The sequence below is a fragment of the Ambystoma mexicanum genome, unplaced genomic scaffold (assembly GCF_040938575.1).
Source record: "Ambystoma mexicanum isolate Mex_15411 unplaced genomic scaffold, UKY_AmexF1_1 Mex_scaf157, whole genome shotgun sequence".
NCBI classification, from domain to species: Eukaryota; Metazoa; Chordata; class Amphibia; order Caudata; family Ambystomatidae; genus Ambystoma; species Ambystoma mexicanum.
In genome coordinates this window covers 188668-210169 of record NW_027182388.1, presented here as the reverse complement: position 1 = coordinate 210169, position 21502 = coordinate 188668, and the positions used below count along the sequence as shown (strand labels likewise).

At 47.6% G+C, this 21502-nt stretch overlaps 1 protein-coding gene across 3 annotated transcripts in view; it reads left to right on the top strand.

Annotated features, from left to right (window-relative positions):
* The first annotated feature begins 1521 nt into the window (after positions 1-1521).
* Positions 1522-21502, top strand: part of LOC138554389 (zinc finger protein 271-like) — a 189199-nt gene continuing 169218 nt past the window's right edge. The window contains exon 1 of one of the 3 annotated variants that reach the window (XR_011297399.1): positions 1522-3817. Coding sequence is in view for 1 of the 3 variants with exons in the window: in XM_069642583.1 (XP_069498684.1) it covers positions 1902-3123 (1222 nt within the window). In the remaining 2 variants the exon portion in view is untranslated. The remainder of the gene's footprint in view (positions 3818-21502) is intronic. The other 2 variants (XM_069642583.1, XM_069642580.1) reach the window with 2 other exon arrangements.

Below are 21502 nucleotides of genomic sequence, written 5' to 3'. Positions count from 1 at the left end.
AGCTTTTCCAGGAGTTTACCCAGGAAAGCACTGAAAAACAAATATTTTCAAAGTGGACCCTACTTCTGAGCTTTGGTGCTAAGGGGTAATTCCCACATTGGATTGAACACCTCTTTTTACCGCTAGGCAGGAAAATGGGAATGAGGTGCAAATTAAGCGTCCAATGGTGCTAACTCAATGAGTCCAATGCAATAAAACAGTAAAAGCAACATGTGAGGAGAAATGCATTTTACCATCTGGAGACTAATAAACCGGTACCGTGTACTGCACTATTGATGGGTGCATGTCTGCCATAACATCTGTGTGCCTAAAAGCACACACTTCCCAGGCCTCTAAAAAGAAGAACACTTGCCTAAGATCTGCTCCGGTTTAAAACAGATTGATACCAATTGGCAGTTATCTAGCGATGGCACTCGCCACTCGCCACAGCACCTCTCGGTAAACGTACCACAAAGAGACGAAGCACAGAGTGCTCCTCATCCAGAGTCTTCATGCCAGCCCTGCTGTCCTTCATCTAAACGAAGGAGACTAAAGGAAACCACCATTTTCCCCTCTCAATGCGAGCACAGCGCGACAGGGTCAGAGCCGAGCATGCCAGAGGACAGCAGGGACACTTCTTAACCGGGGGTAGACGACCTACCGGCATTGCTAGAGCCTGACCTACCCCAGACATGGAGAGTGGGTGTTGAGAGTGACCACAGTCCCTGACTCTGGTGTGAAAGCATTGATACCCCTGCCCCTTCTACGATGCCTACACTGAAAGGCAGAGGTCTTCTCTCTGCTCTGTGCTCATCCTCCTTCACCTGTTCACTACTGCAGAATACGGCAGAACAGATAATCTCTGTATTTCCCTCCCGTCTCAGATGTACGTCTTACTGTTTGTCTGTCTATCGTGTTCCTGTCTCTGCGCCCCGAGGCTCGCGAGCTACCGGCGTACTACAAATATTAAATAAATAAAATAAAATAAATAAATGAAATGTCAAGATTCCACCCCTCTTTCACACATCCATGTCCCTATCTGCCCCATTCAAAGTGGCTTTTAGTTGCTCCAAAACCCAGTGATTTTCTGGTGGATACAAAGTGTCTGCCTCTTTCCATGGTATGTCTGAGGGTGCAATCATTTGTCTTTTGTGTAACACTTCATTGTTAAGAACAGGAATGAAGATGATGGTTGTGGAGGTAATGATGTTAGCATAATCTTCACTACTCCTGGATCTAATCTTCCTCTTCACAGTATTTACTCCCAACTCTCCTACCCTGAAGAACAGATTGCTCACCCTTGTTTTCAGGCAGTGTCTGTCGTGGCCGGTGGAGAGTCGTAGATGCTTGGTGACAAGGGCAGGGCAATACATTTGGGAATAGACTCCTATGGGAAGTGGGTCACCTTGTATGTTCAGTCCTGTGATGTTGAAGAGTAGTATTATGAAAAGTGAAGATTACTGGTAAAAAATCAGTGCACTTCCTGCTGAGTGTGCAATGCTAAGAAATAATATCTGAAACCTTTGTTTCTTTCAACAGCGAGTAGAGCCATCACTGAAACTAAGGGTATGGAAATGAACATGGGATGATGAGATATGCAGAGGAATAAGGGACGCACTACAGAAGATGGTCAGTGCCATTCCACAGAACCTTCAATGAAAGCGCCATCCTCACGGAGAGACCAGTGCCCGGCACATCTATACGGATCCATACGTATTGAAAGGAATTTTTCTGAAGTGTTCATGGGATGTTCTTTACTCACAGGTCCAGTCCAATCAAACGCATAGGAGGGTAGCTCGGGGACAACATGTTTGGCTTGGAAGCAAGAAAATCGGAGCAACATCTGTTCGAATTCTGCCCTGCGCTTGGAGACTGGTCTCAGGCATTAAGCACGTAATAAAAGATTAAATAATTAATCTCACATGGCAGAGAAACCCGATAAGTGTACAGAGTGTAAGAAAAGTTTCACACAGATCCCACATATGCAAACGCATCAGAGGATCCATACCGGCGAAAAGCCCTATGAGTGCAGAGAGTGCAACAAAAGGTTCAGGCAGTCCTCAAACCTGAGAAGGCATCTCATGATCCACACTGGAGAGAAGCCCTACAAGTGCACAGAATGCAAGAAAAGCTTCAGTGATTCCACAGCGCTCAGCAGCCATCAAAGGACCCATACTGGGGAGAAGCCCTACAAGTGCACAGAGTGCAAGAAAAGCTTCGGTGATTCCACAGCGCTCAGCAGCCATCAAAGGACCCATACTGGGGAGAAGCCCTTCAAGTGTACAGTGTGCAAGGAAAGCTTCAGCAATTCCTCAACTCTGAGAATCCATCAAAGGACTCACACTGGGGAGAAGCCTTACAAGTGCACAGAGTGCATGAAAAGCTTCAGTAATTCGTCACACCTGAGAAGCCATCTCATGATCCACACTGGAGAGAAGCCCTACAAGTGCACAGAATGCAAGAAAAGCTTCAGTCATTCCTCAAACTTGAGACGTCATCTCATGATCCACACTGGAGAGAAGCCCTACAAGTGCACAGAATGCAAGAAAAGCTTCAGTCATTTCTCAAACTTGAGAAGTCATCTCATGATCCACACTGGAGAGAAGCCCTTCAAGTGTACAGTGTGCAAGAAAAGCTTCAGCGATTCCTCAACTCTGAGAATCCATCAAAGGACTCATACTGGGGAGAAGCCTTACAAGTGCACAGAGTGCATGAAAAGCTTCAGTAATTCGTCACACCTGAGAAGCCATCTCATGATCCACACTGGAGAGAAGCCCTACAAGTGCACAGAGTGCAAGAAAAGCTTCAGTGATTTCAAAGCGCTCAGCAGCCATCAAAGGACACATACTGGGGAGAAGCCCTACTTGTGTACAGAGTGCAAGCAAAGCTTCAGTCGTTCCTCAGATCTGAGAATCCATCTCATGTTCCACACTGGCGAGAAGCCTTACAAGTGCACTGAGTGCAAGAAAAGCTTCAGTCGTTCCTCAGAGCTGAGAATCCACCAGAGGACCCATACCGGGGAGAAGCCCTATGAGTGCACAGAGTGCAAGAAAAGGTTCAGTCAATCCTCACACCTGACCAGCCATCAAAGGATCCATACTGGGGTGAAGCCCTATGAGTGCCCAGAGTGCAACAAATGCTTCAGTGTTTCCACAGCGCTGAGCAGGCATCAGAGGACCCATACTGGGGTGAAGCCCCACAAGTGCACCGAGCGCAAGGAAAGCTTGAGCAGCTCCTCAGCTCTGATTATGCATCAGAAGATCCATTCTTTGAAAAAGACTGGAGGCCCACCTGGTGTTTAGGAGATCTTTGAAGACCCTACTGTTGCCATAGTTACCACGTGGAGAGATGTTGTGAATGTGATCCTCTCCGTGATTAGCGCTGAGAAGCCCTTAGGTCAACACGAATGGTATAACTAAATAATACACTCTGAGAAAAATAAACAAGTACTGCATGAGTGCTGAGAGACACACAATATGGAATAAAAGAGATACAATCACAGTAACATTCAGGACTCAGCAGCAGGATATGAATCAGGCAATTACATTTTTTGTTGGAATTTTAAAAGCATAAAAATCACTTGAATACTGCACAACAAAAGTCATTATTAATAGTCAAATGGCATCACTGCTTAGAGTAGGAAAACAAAATACAATCTCACCCTCTTGGAAACACAGAGCAGAGGTGGTTTTAAAGCCTCTCTAAAAGACATAACAACCAAAGTCCTGAGAAAGATTAAGGAAAAAGCCAAGGAGGATCCAGCTTAACAGGGAAGCTTGAAACTGTCTGAGGAAAAAGCAGGAGAGTCAACACGGGGCACCTACGGAGGCAGAGACTGGTAAGGCAGTGGGGCGAGAAAGCTGCTAGCCAGGCATAAAATAAAAAAATCACTTGTCCCCTTAATTAGCTGTACAGTAACCCAAGCAAACAGTCCAGTGCTGTGTTCTGCCAAACATGTCAAAAATGCAAGCGTTTTCCTCATTTAAAGCATTATGGGGTTGTAGTCGCTATTTTGGAAATGGGTCCCTGTGGAAACTGGCACTACTGTAGTAGGTGGACTCAAAAGACCTATTGGTCGATACAGGTGTACTATCAACTCTACTTTAATGTTCTTTATTTCTCGTTCCTTTTGCATGGCTTTAATGTTTCTGATCTTTTTGTTTTCAGTCCGTTATAAGCACCAAAAGAAGAATTGTTGTTCGAAACGTGCATGGTACATAACCCTTAGCTGGTCTGTCTATAAAGTAGTCATTGTTTGCAGAATGTAATACATATTTTGGCTCGATATAGTGATTATCAATCAAGTCACACTTATTTTGGATAGAAAACATAAAACCATCACAAATGCATTATATTTCACATGCCGAACTATCAAATAATATATTTTAAAAAAAACAAGATCTTACAAATACAATTTAGAAATTAGCACCAGTACATGGGTTTCCACAATCCACTTGATGTTTAACCATCAGCATACAGTGTTCTTTGTTTCCTAATCTCACTCAACATCACATGCTAATTGATCACAACAATTCTCATAATGCGCCATGCAAAAATAGCTACAAAACAAATGAAAATCAAATTGCATTAAATAAAAGAAAGTTAAAAACCATTGTCTAATATATATAACATGAAATCAATCCATGAATTCAGTAAGGTGGGACGAATCCCAGGATATCGTCCCTGCTTCCATAGGCAGAGCCCCTTCCCATGGGGTCAGGGATGTGAGGCCACTGCCCAGTGGTCCTCCTGATGGTGGTACTCAGCAGGTGAATCTCATGGTAGGGGCCTCTCCCCCTTGTGGGACTGGGGATGATTATTAGGGAAGAACGCCATTACTTGTACGACCAGCACAACCTATGTTGATATTTCACATGCTACGACCTGCAGGCACTCTGCAACCTTCTCTGTCTATTTTGGTAACCGCTTATGCTTCGAACTGTACCCATATGTACCTGCAACCTTTACGGCCTTTCTGGAAAACCTGTACATGTTGTTTTGAATAGTACTCTCTTGTGTGCACCTTGCGACCATTATTGCCTACTTTCTGAAAACTGAACATGTGTCGCTCTGTATTCTCTGTGTACTCTCTACCAACTCTGTACTCATCGAGGCCCACCACCATTCTCTATTATAACTCACATTTATTGTTATAGTTGCGCATCTCTTTTATCCCATTTTAGACAATTCAGCCAACACTACTAACGCTCTCCCCCTGCGACCATTCTTGCTCATTGCTCACATGTTTTGATCTGCACTTCCAGTGTGCACTTGTTACCATTACTGTTTATTAGGAAATCGAACCTGCCTGAATGTAACTTTCCTTTGAGCATTCTACAGCGATAACACTATTGTGGTTATATCTACACCAGTGCACGTTGAACTGGCACACCACCTTAGCTGACGCCAGATTCTACCGAATTATAACCCCCTGAATAGCCACTGCACCTCAAATAGCCTTCCACTATAACTGCCTATACGACAATTGAATTATAAGCACCTGAACGTAGGCTGAACTAGCTTACCTTAGTCACCACCTTCTACCTGTTGCCTACTGAACCTACTTGACCGGTACTCACTATTCACTAATCCTGTTGGCTAAATCCGGCCTGCCTAGCTCCCATTCTGCCTCTGCACTCTTTCACTCACAGGATCCGGATTCCTACTGGCTGCCTGCACACTAGCCCAACACCACAACACTATGTATATACCAGGCATCTACTCATCCCTACTTAGGACCATTCTTCACCTGATCCGCTTGACTAGCCATTAAAGCCTACACATTACACCCGTCCTCACAGTCTCCCTACTACCCAAAAGCATGACTCCTACTCACTCACTTACACCCTTTGCCCACATCCAAAACCTACCCAAAACGACCAGCCCATGCAACTCCACCTCTAGAAACATTAGACTATGCGCCAGGCTTCCCAATATGTTCGAAACACTTGCCAGAACCACGTTCTATACCAAAACTAGCAATACCAGGATACCATGGCCTGAAGCCAAAACGACCAACCCTCCCTCAAACACCCTCACCCAAGAACCTCCAACTGCACAAACCAGTCAATACTCCTCCCACCCATTTACAATCTTAATAATCAAGCCACATTGGTAACACCTACTGCGACCAATATCCCACACATCAGAGATGCCCTAATAAATGCCCGATCTATAGAGCTCACGCCACAGAAATAGCAGACCTCTTCCAGCTAGAAAAATTGGACTTCCTAGCCGTCGCAGAATCCTGGCTCCACACTGCAGCAGGTCCTGCCCTCATGCTAGCAATCCCAGAGGACTATACGATATTCAGAGTTGCCAGAACCGAAACCCGAGGCGGAGGCCTTCACCATAATCGCCAAAACATGAGACTTGCCCCATCTGACAAATCTGATTCCTGTGAATCCCTCATAGCCAAATTGCCCAACGCTAACTCCCAAACCCCCTCGATCCACCCTCTCTACAGATCCCCCGGTCCCCTGGGTTCGTTTGAGGAGGACCTAACTACCATCCTATCTGACAATCTAAAAAACACGGCCCAAAGCCTTCTCCTAGGTGACTTCAACCTGGAGTTCAAAGACCGTAAAGACCAACATGCTGCACCTATTGCTGGCACTCTGGCAGAACTAGGCTTCAATCAAAAAGTGACCCTTCCTACCCACAACCAGGGGAGGACCCTTGACTGGGTGGCGGACTATAACTGCCATGCCTTCATCACCATCATCTCTCCCCAGCCATGGTCTGACCACTACCTCCTAACCTTCTCCCTCAACTCCAACTCCCTCCAATAACCCTCTAGCCCCCTTTATCCCCACTAGGAACAAAAGAAATATCACAGCCGATAAACTCATCCCTCTTATTCTTCCGACCCTGAATTCTCTCTCAGAATCCACTGATCCTCTTCACCCTCGTAGATGAATACAACAAAATAATGACATTAGCACTAGATTCCATCGCCCCACTTAAACTAAGAGAAAGTAAGCCAAAAAGGCATCTAAACACATAGTTCTGCCCATACCTGAAATCACTCAGACATGGAGACAATCACCTTCAGACAACAATAAGATCAACCTCAATAAAATAACCTCCCAATATAAGAAAGAAATCATTCTAGCCAAGCAAGATTCCTACAACCAAAGGATCTCTCAAGCCAATTCCAGCATAAAAGAACTGTTGACCATCCTTAAAAAGCTGGAAACCCCCATACGAGTCCTAGACATGTGTGCGAAGGACTAACACTGGTGCACCAGCATCCAAAACAGCCTCTCCAACAAAGTAACAGCCCTCCAGGACAAGATTACCAACAAAAAAGAAACCCTTCTCTGCCCTACTCTCTTAGCCATCAGCCGTGGTTTTCTTTGTTGTGTAGACAGGCTGTGCTGAATCACCTCTCCCTGTGCTGCACTCCCATTGGTTGCTGAGTGTTTTCTTCCATCCAATCAGGGACCGGCAGGCTTCAGCCGGGCCTCTCAGCAAAGGCCCACTTCCAAGGCCCCTGTCTGCTCCTTGTCCACTTCCAGAACACTAATTGGGGTCCTCCCTGCACCTTAACCACAATGATGCGGCCACCTCTCTCCTCTAAGAAATCTGGACTGCCTTGACTTTGCCACCTCCAGAACTATGGGTTAGTTCCCTCCTTATGGACTCACTTCTACTGCCTTTGACTATCACTGTTCTTTCTGCTTGTTGCTCCCATATTGTCATCTTGCTGTGCAGTGCTTCCTAAACCCTTTGCCAAGATCCTCTCAGCACCCAGATCCTCCCGGTCGTGTGGGGAGGGGTAGCCCTGATCATTTCTGAGTGGATTCCTGCCTCTATCATTCCCACTCAGACCTACTTCTCTTTTGAATACCTTGTCTGTAGGCTTTCTCTCTCGCCTACCCATTCTCTTACTGTGGTTACCATCTACCGGCCTCCTGGTCAAATCACCTCATTTCTCTCTGTGTGGGCAGACCTCTCCTCCTCCCTCCTAGCCTCTACCACTCAACTCCTCCTCCTCGGTGACCTAAATATACATTTAGACTCTCCTTGCTCCTCCTCTGTACTCTTCCGTGACCTCTGTGACTCCCTCTCCCTGTCCATCCTCCCCTCTGGCCCGACTCACTCTACAGGGCACACACTCGATGTCTTGATCTCCTCTGACCTCCCCCTCTCCATCCCTCTAACCACTCCTCTCTCCCGGAGCGATCACTCCCTCCTCTCATCTCATCTCTCCCTCTCTTCCCCCCAAGCCAAGCCTACCCCAACACTGCCACCTACCTTCTCAGACATCCGGCCCATGAAGCGTGTGTCAGTTGAGGCTTTTTCCGCCACTTTCTCTCCCCCCTCCACCTTTGGCTGTCTCTCATCCAGATACAGCCCTGTCTCTGCTCTACTCTTCAATTTCTGATACGCTTGATGTTCTTGCCCCTGTCATGAGGATCTGTTTGAAGTCCAAAGCCAAGTGCAATTCCTGGTATGACTCTGACCTAGCTACACTTAAACGTAAGTGTAGGGCTGCTGATAGGAAATGGAGGACTTCCTATTCGTCCTCTGACAAACTGGCCTGTCGCCTGCTACAAAGGCAATACCGACTCTCTGTCCTCACCAAGAAGAGAGTCCACATTCAAGCTCGTGTCTCTGCGGCATCTAACAACTTGGCCGAACTCTTTAAAATCTGCAAGGAGCTGGCCAACCCTGCTGCAGTCTCTACCCCTCCTGTTGCCTCCCAGGCTCTTTGCAACACCCTTGTCATGATCTCTGCTTCCAAAAGGTCAGGGTTTTCCCAACTCCCTTGGAAGCAGATCCATAACCCAGGTTCCGAGTGCCAACCAGTCCCAATTGGGACCTTTTGGACCCAGTCCTGGCGCCACTGGCACCAGGCTCATAAATATGCCCAGTCCCAGCGCTGGAAGCGCCGGGCTCATAATGCTTGGGTGGACTTACCTGCAGCAGACCATGCTGCTTACTTGCCTGCCAGTTGAGCCTCTGATCCTCTTCTGTTTGGAACTACTTTTCCTGTTGGGTGGGGCAGGAGCCACTCCCTAGATTCAGAACACTGGAACTCTTCTGGAAGGCAGGAACTCTTTTCTTTCCTAGGCGTGGCTGTGGAAGGAGGGACCTAAGCACTACAGGAGGCTATTTAAACCACACCCGGTGGATGAATCTTGATTTGCGTTATTCTGCATCCTCTGCAGCAGAACGCTCATCGTGTCTTCTGCATCGGATCCTGGGCCTAAGGAAAAAAGGCTTACCATCGTGAATCCAGTCTTCAGCAACACCTATAAAGACAAGAAAGAACAGGTTAGCATTCCGGCATCTGAAAGACAAAGGTTTACCTACTCTTCGTGCGCTCCGGAGGTCTTCACACTGCATTCCGGCATCTGAAAGACAAAAGCTTACCAACTCTTTGCACGCTCCGGAGGCCTTCGGCGCTGCATCCCGCATCTGAAAAACAAAACAAGGTGCGTCTAAAGACATTGGGGAACTTTAATACTCACGTGCCATTACTCCTTTCCACATCTAACCCAGTGGGTATTCCGGCACCCTGCAGCCGCTCCGAACTCGTACCTGCAAAATAAAAAGACAGTTAGAGCGCATCGTGAAGCAGGCAACAAGCGCTTACTTACGTGCTTCCAGGCGCTTCTATTCATCACACGGACTCCATCTTCAACTCACTTCAGCCCGTCATCCGCCATCGCCGGAACCCTGCAAAACAAGAGACATCATTACTAAAGACTTTAAAGACAATAGAATTACTCGAAACTTACCGTTCGTGCAGTAAACGACGGACAGCAGTCCTCTGAAGTCAAGAGGCCTGCGCTACCTACCCAGTGAAGAAACTGGTTACAGCACCCTGCCCCGAGGCAGATGGAGAGCTCGGCATTCACTTACCTAAGGTGAGAGCGTTAACCTTTGGGGGTCTACAGGAGAACAAAAAAGGGAAGAGATAGGGACACCCCAATAACCCCAGTTCATTAATCCCATATTTTCTATCTGCAGACATCTCACTCTTGAAGTCAGGCATACAGTGCACAGAGGTCCAGCCCAAAGAGCCAACCGGGTGCTACACATCACCTTTGAAGATACGGTAGTTGCCCAGTCAAGACCGGCGCCTCTGCGAGAATCAGGTGAGCGTTACAGCCCTTGCCTCTCACTTCATTAAAAAAAAAAAACAGGACATCCTGTCCCCCCTCTCCACCCACACTCCTCCTCTTTCCTCTCCATCTGTGCTTGCTGACCCTCCTTTAGCCACCCTCCCACCATCCTTCTCGTCCTTTCCTCTTTTCACCCCTGACGAGGTTGTTAGACAAGTCCGATCTATGAAAGCCTCGTCAAAACAGGTTAATCCCTGTTCCTCTAAAACCATCAAGGACCACATTGATGCCCTCGCTCCGGCCCTTGCTGATTTTTGCAACCACTCCTTTGCCTCTGGATCCTTCCCCTCCCCTCTGAAGCACTCCTTTGTGCATCCTCTTCTCAAGAAACCCACAGCTTATCCTTCTTGTCCAGCTAACTATCACCCAATTTCCATTACTCCCTTTCTTGGCAAACTCCTGGAAAAGTTGGCCATCTCTCAGCTTAACCTTCATTCCAATTATGTTGGCTGTCTCCATGACCACCAGTCTGGCTTCAGAGCTGCCAGAAGCACGGAAACTGCTCTCCTAAACATCCGTGAAGATCTACTAACCAACCTTGACTCTAACATTCCCTCTGTCCTCATCCTCCTCGATCTCTCTTCTGCCTTCGACACGGTCAACCATACCATCCTGCTCAACCGTCTCCGTGAAAACCTGGTATCACTGATCAGGCTCTGGCCTGGCTGACCTCTTTCCTCTCAGATCGACCCTCCCAGTCCAACTTGGGTCCTTCCTTTCATCTATCTTCCTCTCTACCTGTGGTGTTCCCCAGGGGTCTAACCTCTCGCCCTGGCTTTTCAACCGATACCTGGCAACTCTCGCCCACTGCATTGCCATTTTCTGCTCAAATTTCCAGTGCTACGCTGATGACACTCAACTCATTTTCAGGCTGCCCTCTGCCACCTCCTCTCCCTCTCTCATCTCTGGCTGCCTAACTGCCATTCAAGATTGGTGTGCCAGCAATGATCTTTGTCAGAATGCCAGCAAGACGGAGATCCTCCTCATCAGCACACCTTCACCATTCTTTCCCCTCACTCTCTGGCCGGCCTCCCTTGGCCCTCCTCCTGCCCCCACCTGCGAGGCTAAGAACCTCGGGGTCATCTTTGACTCCACCCTTTCCTTCTCCGCCCACATCTGAGGTCAGATTTCCAACTGCACCTCCTCAGAGGTACTCTGCCTTTCCTCTCCTTCCCCCAGAAGCTCATGGTATCTCAAGCTCTGGTTCTCTCTAGCTTGGACTTTTGTAACAGCCTCTTTCTAAATCTACCTGCCTCTACTCTCCGCCCTCTGCAAATAATCCAGAACAGGACTGCGAGACTTGTCCTTGGCCTCAAGCCCTGGGATCATATCTCTCCCGCTCTGAAATCTCTTCACTGGCTCCCAGTGGATGGAAGGATTAAAATCAAAACCCTCTGTATTGTCCACAAGGCTTTCTGGGGCATGGCTCCAAAATACCTTCAGCTATCCTCTACCTCCAACTCACTCAGGGTCAGTTGTTTTTCTAAGAAACGAGCTGGGGGTAGATCTCTGTCTTCGGCTGGGACCTCCCTCTGGAACAGCCTCCCTGCCACTCTAAAACTTGAGGAGAACCATCTTTGGTTCCGGAAGCACCTCAAGACCTTCCTCTTTTCTTCTGCCTTCGCTCCCCCTCTCCCCTGCTGATCTGTTCTCTCTTGGCACTGTGCACCTGGCCACCCTCTGTCTTTTGGGCCCAGGTTACTGCTCATCCTGTCACCCTCCCACACTGCCTCCGGGTCACCCCTAGCACTGGGGTCTATATCTGTACCCATACAGCCCCCCCTTTTTCTTCCTGCACTTATCGGACCTACCCTGTCTGCTGCCTTAAACCTAGCACTTGCAAATTGCTGGCTGCATTACCTCTGTTTGTTGCCTTTATTATTTATTTATTGTTATTTATATGTTTCTCCTCTGCTTCGCACTTTCCACCTCTCCCCCCTTCCATGCACTTTCCCCCTCCCCCTTTTCCCATGCACTTGCGCTTTCTCAATGTCACTGGGCCTAGTAAGATAACTGTTTTGTTCTCCCTGTTCCCCTCCCTTGCCTTGTCGCGCTCTGAAACACTTGTGTACGAGTGCGATAGAAATAAAATATCAATCAATCAAAAAATCCAACCGCCTATACAAAAAGCCACACTCAAACCCTCACACCGCTTTAACTTCTCTAAAGCTTAGAAGTCGAAAAAGTCATACTCTTAAACCGTCAAACTGCTAGGTGATCCATGCCCCTCACAAATCATCAAAGATGCAGCTAGAGACCGATTACCCTTCATTTCCAAGCTCATTAACACCACCTTTTCTACAGTGATTATCCCCAGCAACCTCAAAGAGTCATGGGTTCTCCCACTACTCATAAAGTAATCTCTGGATCCCTCTATACCTACCAACTACAGACCCATCACCACGTGCCTTTCCTGCTTAACATCTTAGACAAGGTAGCCTACCTTCAAATACAGCATTACTTAGAACAAAACCACCTCCTGGGAGTCCGCCAGTCTGGCTTCAGACCACAACCCGGCACTTTTTTTTTTATTTGTTTTTGGTAGCAAAAAGTTAATTTGACACCTTTACAAAAAATGTTCCTCCCTAAATACATAACATAATTCATAAATACCATTACACATTACAAAGTAAAAATCACAATGTGCTAGATTATACAAATCACAAATGCTGGTGTGTACAATGCAAGCTTTAGATCCAACAAAGCTTGTAATCAGCAAATTTAAAGTTAAAATACAACAAACTCATAATTCAATGAGATCATAAGACGTGTTCTCAGTGTCCCTTACAATTAAAGGACCACTCACAGTATTCGTTATCATTATATTGTTTGCATGCCAATATGGAAAAAGAAACGTATCAGCATCACAGCGAGTGGCATCCATGAGCAACAAATGGAATCAACAGACAAGAACAAGAACAGGTTGCTTCACCTTTTCCAGTGGTCGCTTGCTTGATGCCAATGGTTCATTTGTTGGTATAAGTAAATTCTATAAATGTACCAGTGGTGCGTCTATAGCCTTCCTCATATACATTGAATTATTTAGTGGCAAGAGAACTTTCTCAATCATGTTCACAAGTCTCACTGTAGCAAGCATGATGGAGTTGGACTGACCCCACATACAACGCAACCAAACCAGACGCTCATTGCTTGAATTTGAAACAAAAAAGTTCCCAAACAACGGAACCTTCTAAGATCGAAATGGGTGCAATACATGAACAGGTGTTCCAAGGTTTCGCATTCCCCCACCCTAGCACAAAATCGGCAGCAATCCCACTGCCGCAGCTCTTTGTATCCTGACCAATCGCAAATACGGGAGCCCGTATCGATGAGATCCAGCCGAAATCTCATATATGTCCTTCTTGCGTGATGGTCAGGAAAACACAGTAGGTAGGGCAAACGAGGCAAGACAGCCTGCCTGAATTTGGCATAGGTGTGAAACGAAGAATATCCTGAAATTAAGTCTGCATTAAGTGCCCATGCATTCCTATAAAATCGAGCTTTGACTTTTCGTGGAAAGTCAATAAAGTCCTGTTGCGTCATATTCACAGATTTTAGAATCGCCAACATATCTGACTTAAATTCAAGAATAGAGGCAGGATGTTCTTCAATTAGCATTAGGCTAAAGTCCTCATATAAGGAATTAACTGGGGGCGAGATCATTTTGTTAAAGGAATTTAACATACGCCGATCATGTTTATCTGCTAAAGGGTATAGACCCAATTCGTGTATAAGAATTGGATTGGGCAGGTAGCCCGGAAGGCCTAATACCCTTTTCCAAATCTTACCTTGGAGGAAATTTAATAAAGGGCCCAGATTTACTAGGCAAGCATCCAAGGAGTAAAGTAAAACAGGCTCTACTTTCATGGTGTAATAGTGAAGTAGAGGTAAAAGCGAGTATTTACAGTGCCTCGAGAAGATAATCCTCATTTGTGCAAACAGCTGGTCGAGTTTGGTCGCCAACACGAGACGCCACTTGCCGACAGACATGCCGTTTGACATATGGTACCCCAGGTACATAATCTCTTCCCTCATTATAATTGGTTGGGAATTGACGAAATACTTAAATCTCAAGTGTTTCTTCTTAGATGAAAAGACTATTATGTGAGATTTGTCTGGGTTGATAGTTAAATTGTTCTGAATACAATATTCATGGAAGATATTAAGTTTGTTTTGTAACCCGAAGGGGACCTTGTCAAATAGAATGAGGTCATCGGCAAATGCCAAACAGTGAAGACGTAGCTTGCCTAGGTTTACCGCAAATGTGTTTGTTCCCTCCCATAGCTGCTCAATGTCGGCCAGATACAGATTAAAAGGTATCGCAGCTAAGTTGCAGCCTTGCTTCACGCCAATTCTTGTCGGGATACTGTCGGACAGAAGGCCCTCAGGGTTGATGCGCACTCTATAAGAAGTATTTTGATGGAGCGCCGCTATGATCGCAACCAACTCAGAGGGGAAGCCATAGGACAGCATCTCCTGCCAGAGACGATTTCGCAAAACGCTATCAAACGCTGCTGATAAGTCTAAGGATGCCATGTAAATCGTCCCATTTGGCTGAGCGCGTGATGTTGACAATAGATGGGCAATGATTGATGCATTAAGCTGCGTGCCCATGGCTCTGGGAAAACCGACCTGGACTTTTGAGAGAATATTGGCATTGTTAACATAAGATTCCAATTCACTAAAAATCAGCCGTGCAAAATTATTTGCTGAGATGTCAATTAAGGCTATTGGCCTAAAGTTTGCCGGGGCATTTAAGGCACCCTTTTTGTGAATTGGGATTACAATTGCCGAGAGCCAGGAGGGAGGAATTTTCCTAGATTGGTATATTGACTGATACCAAGGGAGCAAGTACCTGGCCCAGAACTCGGGATCATCCTTGTATACACAAGGTGGCAGCCCATCGGGCCCAGCCGCTTTGGAAAACTTCAAGGACGAGATTGCCCAAACGATGTCCTTGGTTTCCCAGGGGCAAACGGAAGAGAATTCCAACAGTAAATTCAGACACTCGAACCTTCGGTGTTTTTCCGGTAGGTTATATTTCTTAAGGAAGAACGACCGCCATTTAGTGCCTGAAATGGATGCCATCATGCGGTTGTCTGCCTTGCCCAAGGGCTTTCGTAAAATGGACCATTGCTCCCTCGTGTTTTTCGTACATAGCAGTTCAACCATTTGTTGATTAGCCAGGTTGTAAGCAGCGTAGCGCAGTAACTTTAGCTTTGACTTGAAGCGAGCCACAGTGAAGTTTTTTTCTCTTTTCAAGTTTGCTGCGCTCGAAGAATTACCTTTCAAGATCCGCAACTCGCTGTTTTTTTGAGTTTTGAGTTTAGCCACCTCTGCCAGGTGAGGGCTTGCAGCTTTTGGACGCCTGTTTTCACTGCCTTCTTTAGATAGGCGCACCAAATGCGAGCGAATCATCTTCAGATTTAATTTGATGATTCTTTCCCTGTGCCACGGTGCTAGGTGCTTGTCATGGGACACGACAAGGTCTCGATTTACACGAAACACCATTTTGCGACAAATAGTGGAATTCCATCTAACGGACAGAGTGTGCCTGTCGCTTTCCCCCATAGCGGCAGATTCCAGGTTTTCATATGCTTCAAGTCTCAGGTGTAGAAAGTGGTCAACATCCGATGGTCACTCATTCCTACACTCAGAATTTTGATGGGGTCAAGCAGACCGAAGCATGCCACTGATGCAAACACATAGTCGATAAGAGATGACGAAGTACCACGTTTCCAAGAATTTTTGGTGGTCTCGGGGGCAATTTGGATGGGATAAATGCCCCACGCTTCAAAGAAACTGGCCCATCTCTTGCCTCTACTAAAGGCTTGGAGTGCATAAGAGGAGGAGTAGGCGGAAGGTTGAGAGGTGCCTTCCAATTCCAAGTATGAATTTAGGTCGCCCCCAATTATGATTTCATGATTGGGGCAAAAAAGCGCTACATGGCCCAGGACCAGCTCCTCTAGGGTCAGGTCCAGAGAGGCAGCACTTGGGTTCCAATATATGGACATCAAAAATAGAGAGGTGAATTTGCAGTCATCAAATGTTAACTCCACCAGAATGCATGATTCAGTTTTTTCCAAAATGCATGAGGCCACCTTAAGGGTGTTGGAGATAAGTATTGCAATGCCTCCAACTGGATGTCCAAGGCAGGTACGTCGTGCGTGGGCGCTGAAGCAAATATACCCATCCAGCACGAGAGCTTCTAGCGCCATTGTTTCTTGTAACATTAAAATCTCAATCATTTGCTGTGGATCTCCCTGGTGATGCCAAGTCTTAAGATTAGTTGCACCACAGCAATTCCAGGATGTGATAGAAATCCCCTGGTGTTATGAGTCCAATGGAGGAGGTTTCATAGAAGCTGCCACTTTCATCAGTGGCTCCAGCTATGACAGGCCACTTAGCGCTTGCGTAAGGGAGGCAAGTTGCAGAGTTAGTTGGTTGGCGTGGGACTCGAGGGGAGCCACTGCAGAGCCTTCCGTTCTTGCAGTAGGGACTGGTGTGACAAAGTCCAGAAAATCCCAAACACACTCCATATCCGTAAACGGGCAAGGAGTGAGACCCAATAATTCAAAGTCATCGGTGAAGTCCAAAATCAATTTTGTTATTATCTGGGATTGGACTCTACACAATACTCTGTAGTTGTTGTGGGAAGGAATCTTTACCCAATCCAGGTCCTTTGATGATAAACTTCTTAACGAAGGAATCTGAAAAAATGAATTCATCAAAAAGGACCTGTTAATCCTGGCGAGACCATTTATGCCTGGGTTGCTAACCCAGCCAAGTATAACCTTCATATCCTTGGAGGTTTCCGAAAAAGACAAAGTGTCTGCAGAGAGCTCCTCCAGGTGGGTCTCTTGTGCAAGTTCTTCATCGCAGTGCGTGATTCATGGCAAAACCAAAGAGGCCTGCCCATCCACTCGGCTGCGAGCAATGGCAGCCTCCTCTTGACGCCACTGAGTGGCCGGTTCAAGGCCTACCAAGTCGGCGTGCGGGTCCACAAAATTTGGTGCCACAATCGGCAACTCAATGTCCAATTTTGGATTTGTTACAGATTTTAATTCACCCGTGGGTCGCATAACCACTTTTTTGCTTACAATATTAGGAAAAAAGCAGTGAAGTTGCGGTTGAGTCTTGGCAGCTGGAGTCCTTGGGGGGTTAGAGGACGGCACTTGCACATTATCACATTTTATGGCATTAATCTGTAGATGTTTTTTACTTTCATCGTTCAGTTTGCGAAGATCTAAGGCCTGGTCATCCTGACTGTTCCCAGTGCTCAGGTCAGGAGTAGTTGCTTTACCAGAGTGGGTGCCCGGAACATTGAGCACTTTCTTTGCCCCTTTCTTCTGGGAGGCCTTTGCGAGATTTAGGCGTTTTTGAGCTCTCAAGAATGACTTCTTTGCCTTTCGAGATGGGTAATACATTTCCTCGTGTTCTAATTGTGTCACCACTATCTCACATGGCACTGAGGGACCAACAGGGTCTGAGATGCTCTGGCTATCTATGCTAGCTGTCAAAGCAGGAGGACTGTCAGGTGTGGGATCAGCCCTATTGTCGAGCTCCATTCCTCCACATGGGTTGGCGGAATCTTCCAAAGGTTGAGACTTTGCGACCAGTTTGAACAATATGTTCCCAACCTGGAGAAGACGATCATGTTGGAGTTTGGCTACATCGAGCAGATCTATGGCCTCAACATCAGGCTGTTGAGACCCAGCCATTGGGTCCCCTTGCAACACTTGCAAATGCGATCTTTGAGGCAAGTGGGCATTTAAATGTGCCTTTTCCGTCTGAGAGCCTTGTGACCGTACTACAAGCAGGGTAGGAGCAGGTGGAGTTGGCACTACAACATTAGCCAACATTTTTTCAAATTGTGCAAAGTGAAATGGTTTGGATTGTTCCTCCACAAAGATGAAGCCTTCCAATTTAGCCATCTTTTCTTTCATAAAGGCTAAAGAGCCTTGCATTTCCCTCAGGGTGCAGTGAGTAAGCTTGTGGCCCTTGTCCAGGAGATTAAGTATTTGCGAGATGACAGGAAAGTTGAACAGATAATTTGGGAAAGTACCAGCAAGTGAGTCCTCTAGGGTTGAAGAGGACCGTGCCTCCTCTTTAGATGCAATAGAGCCAACCTCGTCATTGCCCAGATTCAGGACGTCGAGTGCACGGGGCAAGAGGTTCCCGGGTGGGTCTATATGGACACCATGTGTGTTGTTGTAGCGTGAGGGCGCACCACCTCCCTCTCCCCTCACGGGAGTGGAGAGCAGGTCTCTATCGAAAATGCTGGTTTTTTTGCAGCTTAGTTCGTCCGGGAGATGAAAATGGACTTGTTCACGAAAGGGAAAAGACCGAGAGGCAGGAGAGGAAGGGCCCAATGAGCGCCTCACCCGTTTTCCCAGTTCAGTCATAATTGTCGGAGCTAACATTGAGGTATCAGACACATGAGGGAAACCCTCGTGGTCGAACCTAGGAGTACAACTGATATCATGAACATGCGCCCTGTCGTAAGCCACCACCTCGTCGTTATCATTGGCGTCTTGCACCGAAAAGGTGGGGAGCATCACAGCCGAAGGAGAGATTGTAATCAAAGACTCCAAGCACGGGACTAAGTCCTCAGTTCTAGGGGCATCCAAAACCTCTTCTTGGTTTGGCGCTGCCCCCTCTACATCAGGCGAGGATGGCATCGATAGGAGCAATTTTTTGTGGGAAAGTGAAAGAGGAGGGGTGCCAATCGGCAATTTAGACCTCCCCAATTTCCTCTGAGCTTTAGGAATAGTTTCAGACTTGGAGTTGCTTCTCAAAGCGCGTCTCATAGTCTACACCTGAAGCACAAGCCAACAGGCAAAACTACTGCAGGACTATGGGGTAAGTATAAAGGAAACAACAACCAACCCCAACTAAAGCCAGTTATAAGTTGAGGGAAAACAAAGTACAATTACCCATAGCAAGTGACATAACTAGGTTATGCAGTGATAGTAAATCGTATGCCCAAAAGAGCCCAACCCCAATACAACACTCCTCTCTTATCAATACCCCGGCTCTTTGAGGGAAGCCAAGACCAGGCGCCAGAATTTACCCAGGAGCACCACAAGCACAAGGATCAAAGGCATACAGCCCGCAGTCTCCTAAGGCAGTAGGTGGATGCTTGTGGGCTCGATCCGGCGCACAGTGTGACTTTGCCCCCAACACCAGGGCCCGTAGCACCTACTGTGCTTGGGGTGAGAGATTTGCAAATCCAGGGGAATGGAGTCCTAGGCTACGACACCCCGCACCGCACACCGCGAACAGCAAACAGTACTTGGCTCGTACTTGGTGCGCGGGGAAATGGCTTTTTGAAGGAGATCAGAAGACGTCACTCGTCCAGGAGGGGGCAGGGCCACCTCGAACGGAAAATACCTTCAAAGTAATAGAAAATGGGTGTTAGACACACAGAGTACCCAACCGGAGTGCCAACACAAAACAGCAGGCCACACAACTGCAGTGGCACACAACTTCGGTCGGCTCCAGACATAAAGTACAGAGTGCACAATCACCTCAGAGTCAGGCAGGCTGGTGTTACCAGCTAAGACGTCCTCCCAAGGCAAAGTCAATGCCGCAGCACCAGAGCTGCTCCGGCCAAACGAGGCTGTAGAGCGGTGGCGGCAGCAATTCCCAGCTGTTCCCAGTGATCCAAAAGCGGGGTAGCAGCGAGCAGCAGGCAGCAAACAGTACTTGGCTCGTACTTGGTGCGCCAACAACATGGGACTGAAACAGCGCTGATCGACCTTATGGCATAAATGGACACTCTTAGTGTGAGAGACGGGCCTCAACGACCGGTGGGGGGTGTCTGTACTCCCACTCCCTATATGGTGGAGGAGAGGCACAGGAGACCCCAGCCAAGATTCTCTATTCGGTAGCAATGGTCGAGCAATCAAGGCCTAGCTTCTCAGGAGGTGATGCAGGCTGGTTCTTAAGTACAGTGCATCCCCAAGCCCCCACAAAGGAATATCCACACTCTGTATTGGTTAGAACACAATCTTTATATAATCAATAGTTAAGGTTATGTACATTTATCATAGTAACTCACTTTGTGCTCTGGCAAAATCTACAATGGCAAATATTTACAATCCTAAATTGGTACCACCCTAGATCTCATTGAAGTGCATGAACAATACTGTACAATGTCACACAGACCAATAGAGGGAAACCAGCAATAGAGAGAGGAGAGGAAATAAGATGGTTGAGCAATAGGCAGAATACTGACCCCTACCACTAGGCACAGTTCTGTGTGGAGATCCCCCCACCTGGGCAACCTGTAAAGAAAGATATAACACAAGCCCAGTCCATATATTGCTCTGTAAGTCTTATTCTCCCCTATAATGTTTTTACCCCCCCCAATGTACCTGGTGGAGTCGAGTTCCTCGAAAAGGCGTCGACAAACGTCGAGGGACTCGCTGTTCGGCGACGGGGAATCGACGGCCCTTCTTGAATGCCTTCCCTTTCAAGCGGGAGGCACGGGGCGTCGAACGTCCGTCGACAAACGAGGTAGAACGATGTCGAAGAGGCGGCAGCTTCGTCCGAGCGGTGCTCGTCGGCGTCGGGGCGTCGGCGTCCTGCAAGGCGGAGGTGTGCGGGGCACCTCGATGACAATAGTTCTGGACCGCAAAGATTGTAGAGACGGGAGCCCAGCAAGGGCGTCGAGTCGTCCGAGTCTTTGAGGTCGTCGGGTGGCGGGAAACCCACCGGCAGGTTTCTCCTCGGCGCGTTGGTCGTCCTCGACTTCTCCGGCAGGATAAGCGGTCGACGAAGCGGTCGAGAGAGTCCTTCGATTGAATGTTCTTAGGCAAAGGAGCGGCACGGCGTCAAGTGGTTCCCACGGCTGGGCAACACAACTTCGACGGGCCTCCAGCGGTTACACCAACCTGCGAACCCTGGTCGACGGCAATGGACTTCGACAGCGTCGATGTCCGGGTGCTTCACTTCGATCTCCTCGGCGGTCCCGTCTCGGGTCGGCAGCCTTTCGAGGGTCTGACTTCTAGGGCGCTTCAGCGAAGATTCAGCGGTGCTCGATGGTCCCTCGGAGCACGGGAAGAGGACGCCTTACCAGGTCCTCTCTCGGATCAGTCCTCGACGAATTCGGCAACCTTCAGATCTGTCGAAGCAAATGCAGCAGCAAGTCTTCTTCTTCCAGCTGGACGTCGAGGATCAGCAGTTCCAGTTACTCTTGAGTGGAGACACAGCTTCTGAACAATTTCCAGTGGTGAGAGGTCCCCAGATATACTATCCTGTCTCTCATCCACACTGCTGGCACACACACAGCAGCCAATCACACAGAAGGGCATTCATGCAGTCAGTCAGCCAATCAGGCACACAGTGCATTCAGGCCACACTCCTCCCTTTCAGACACCCAC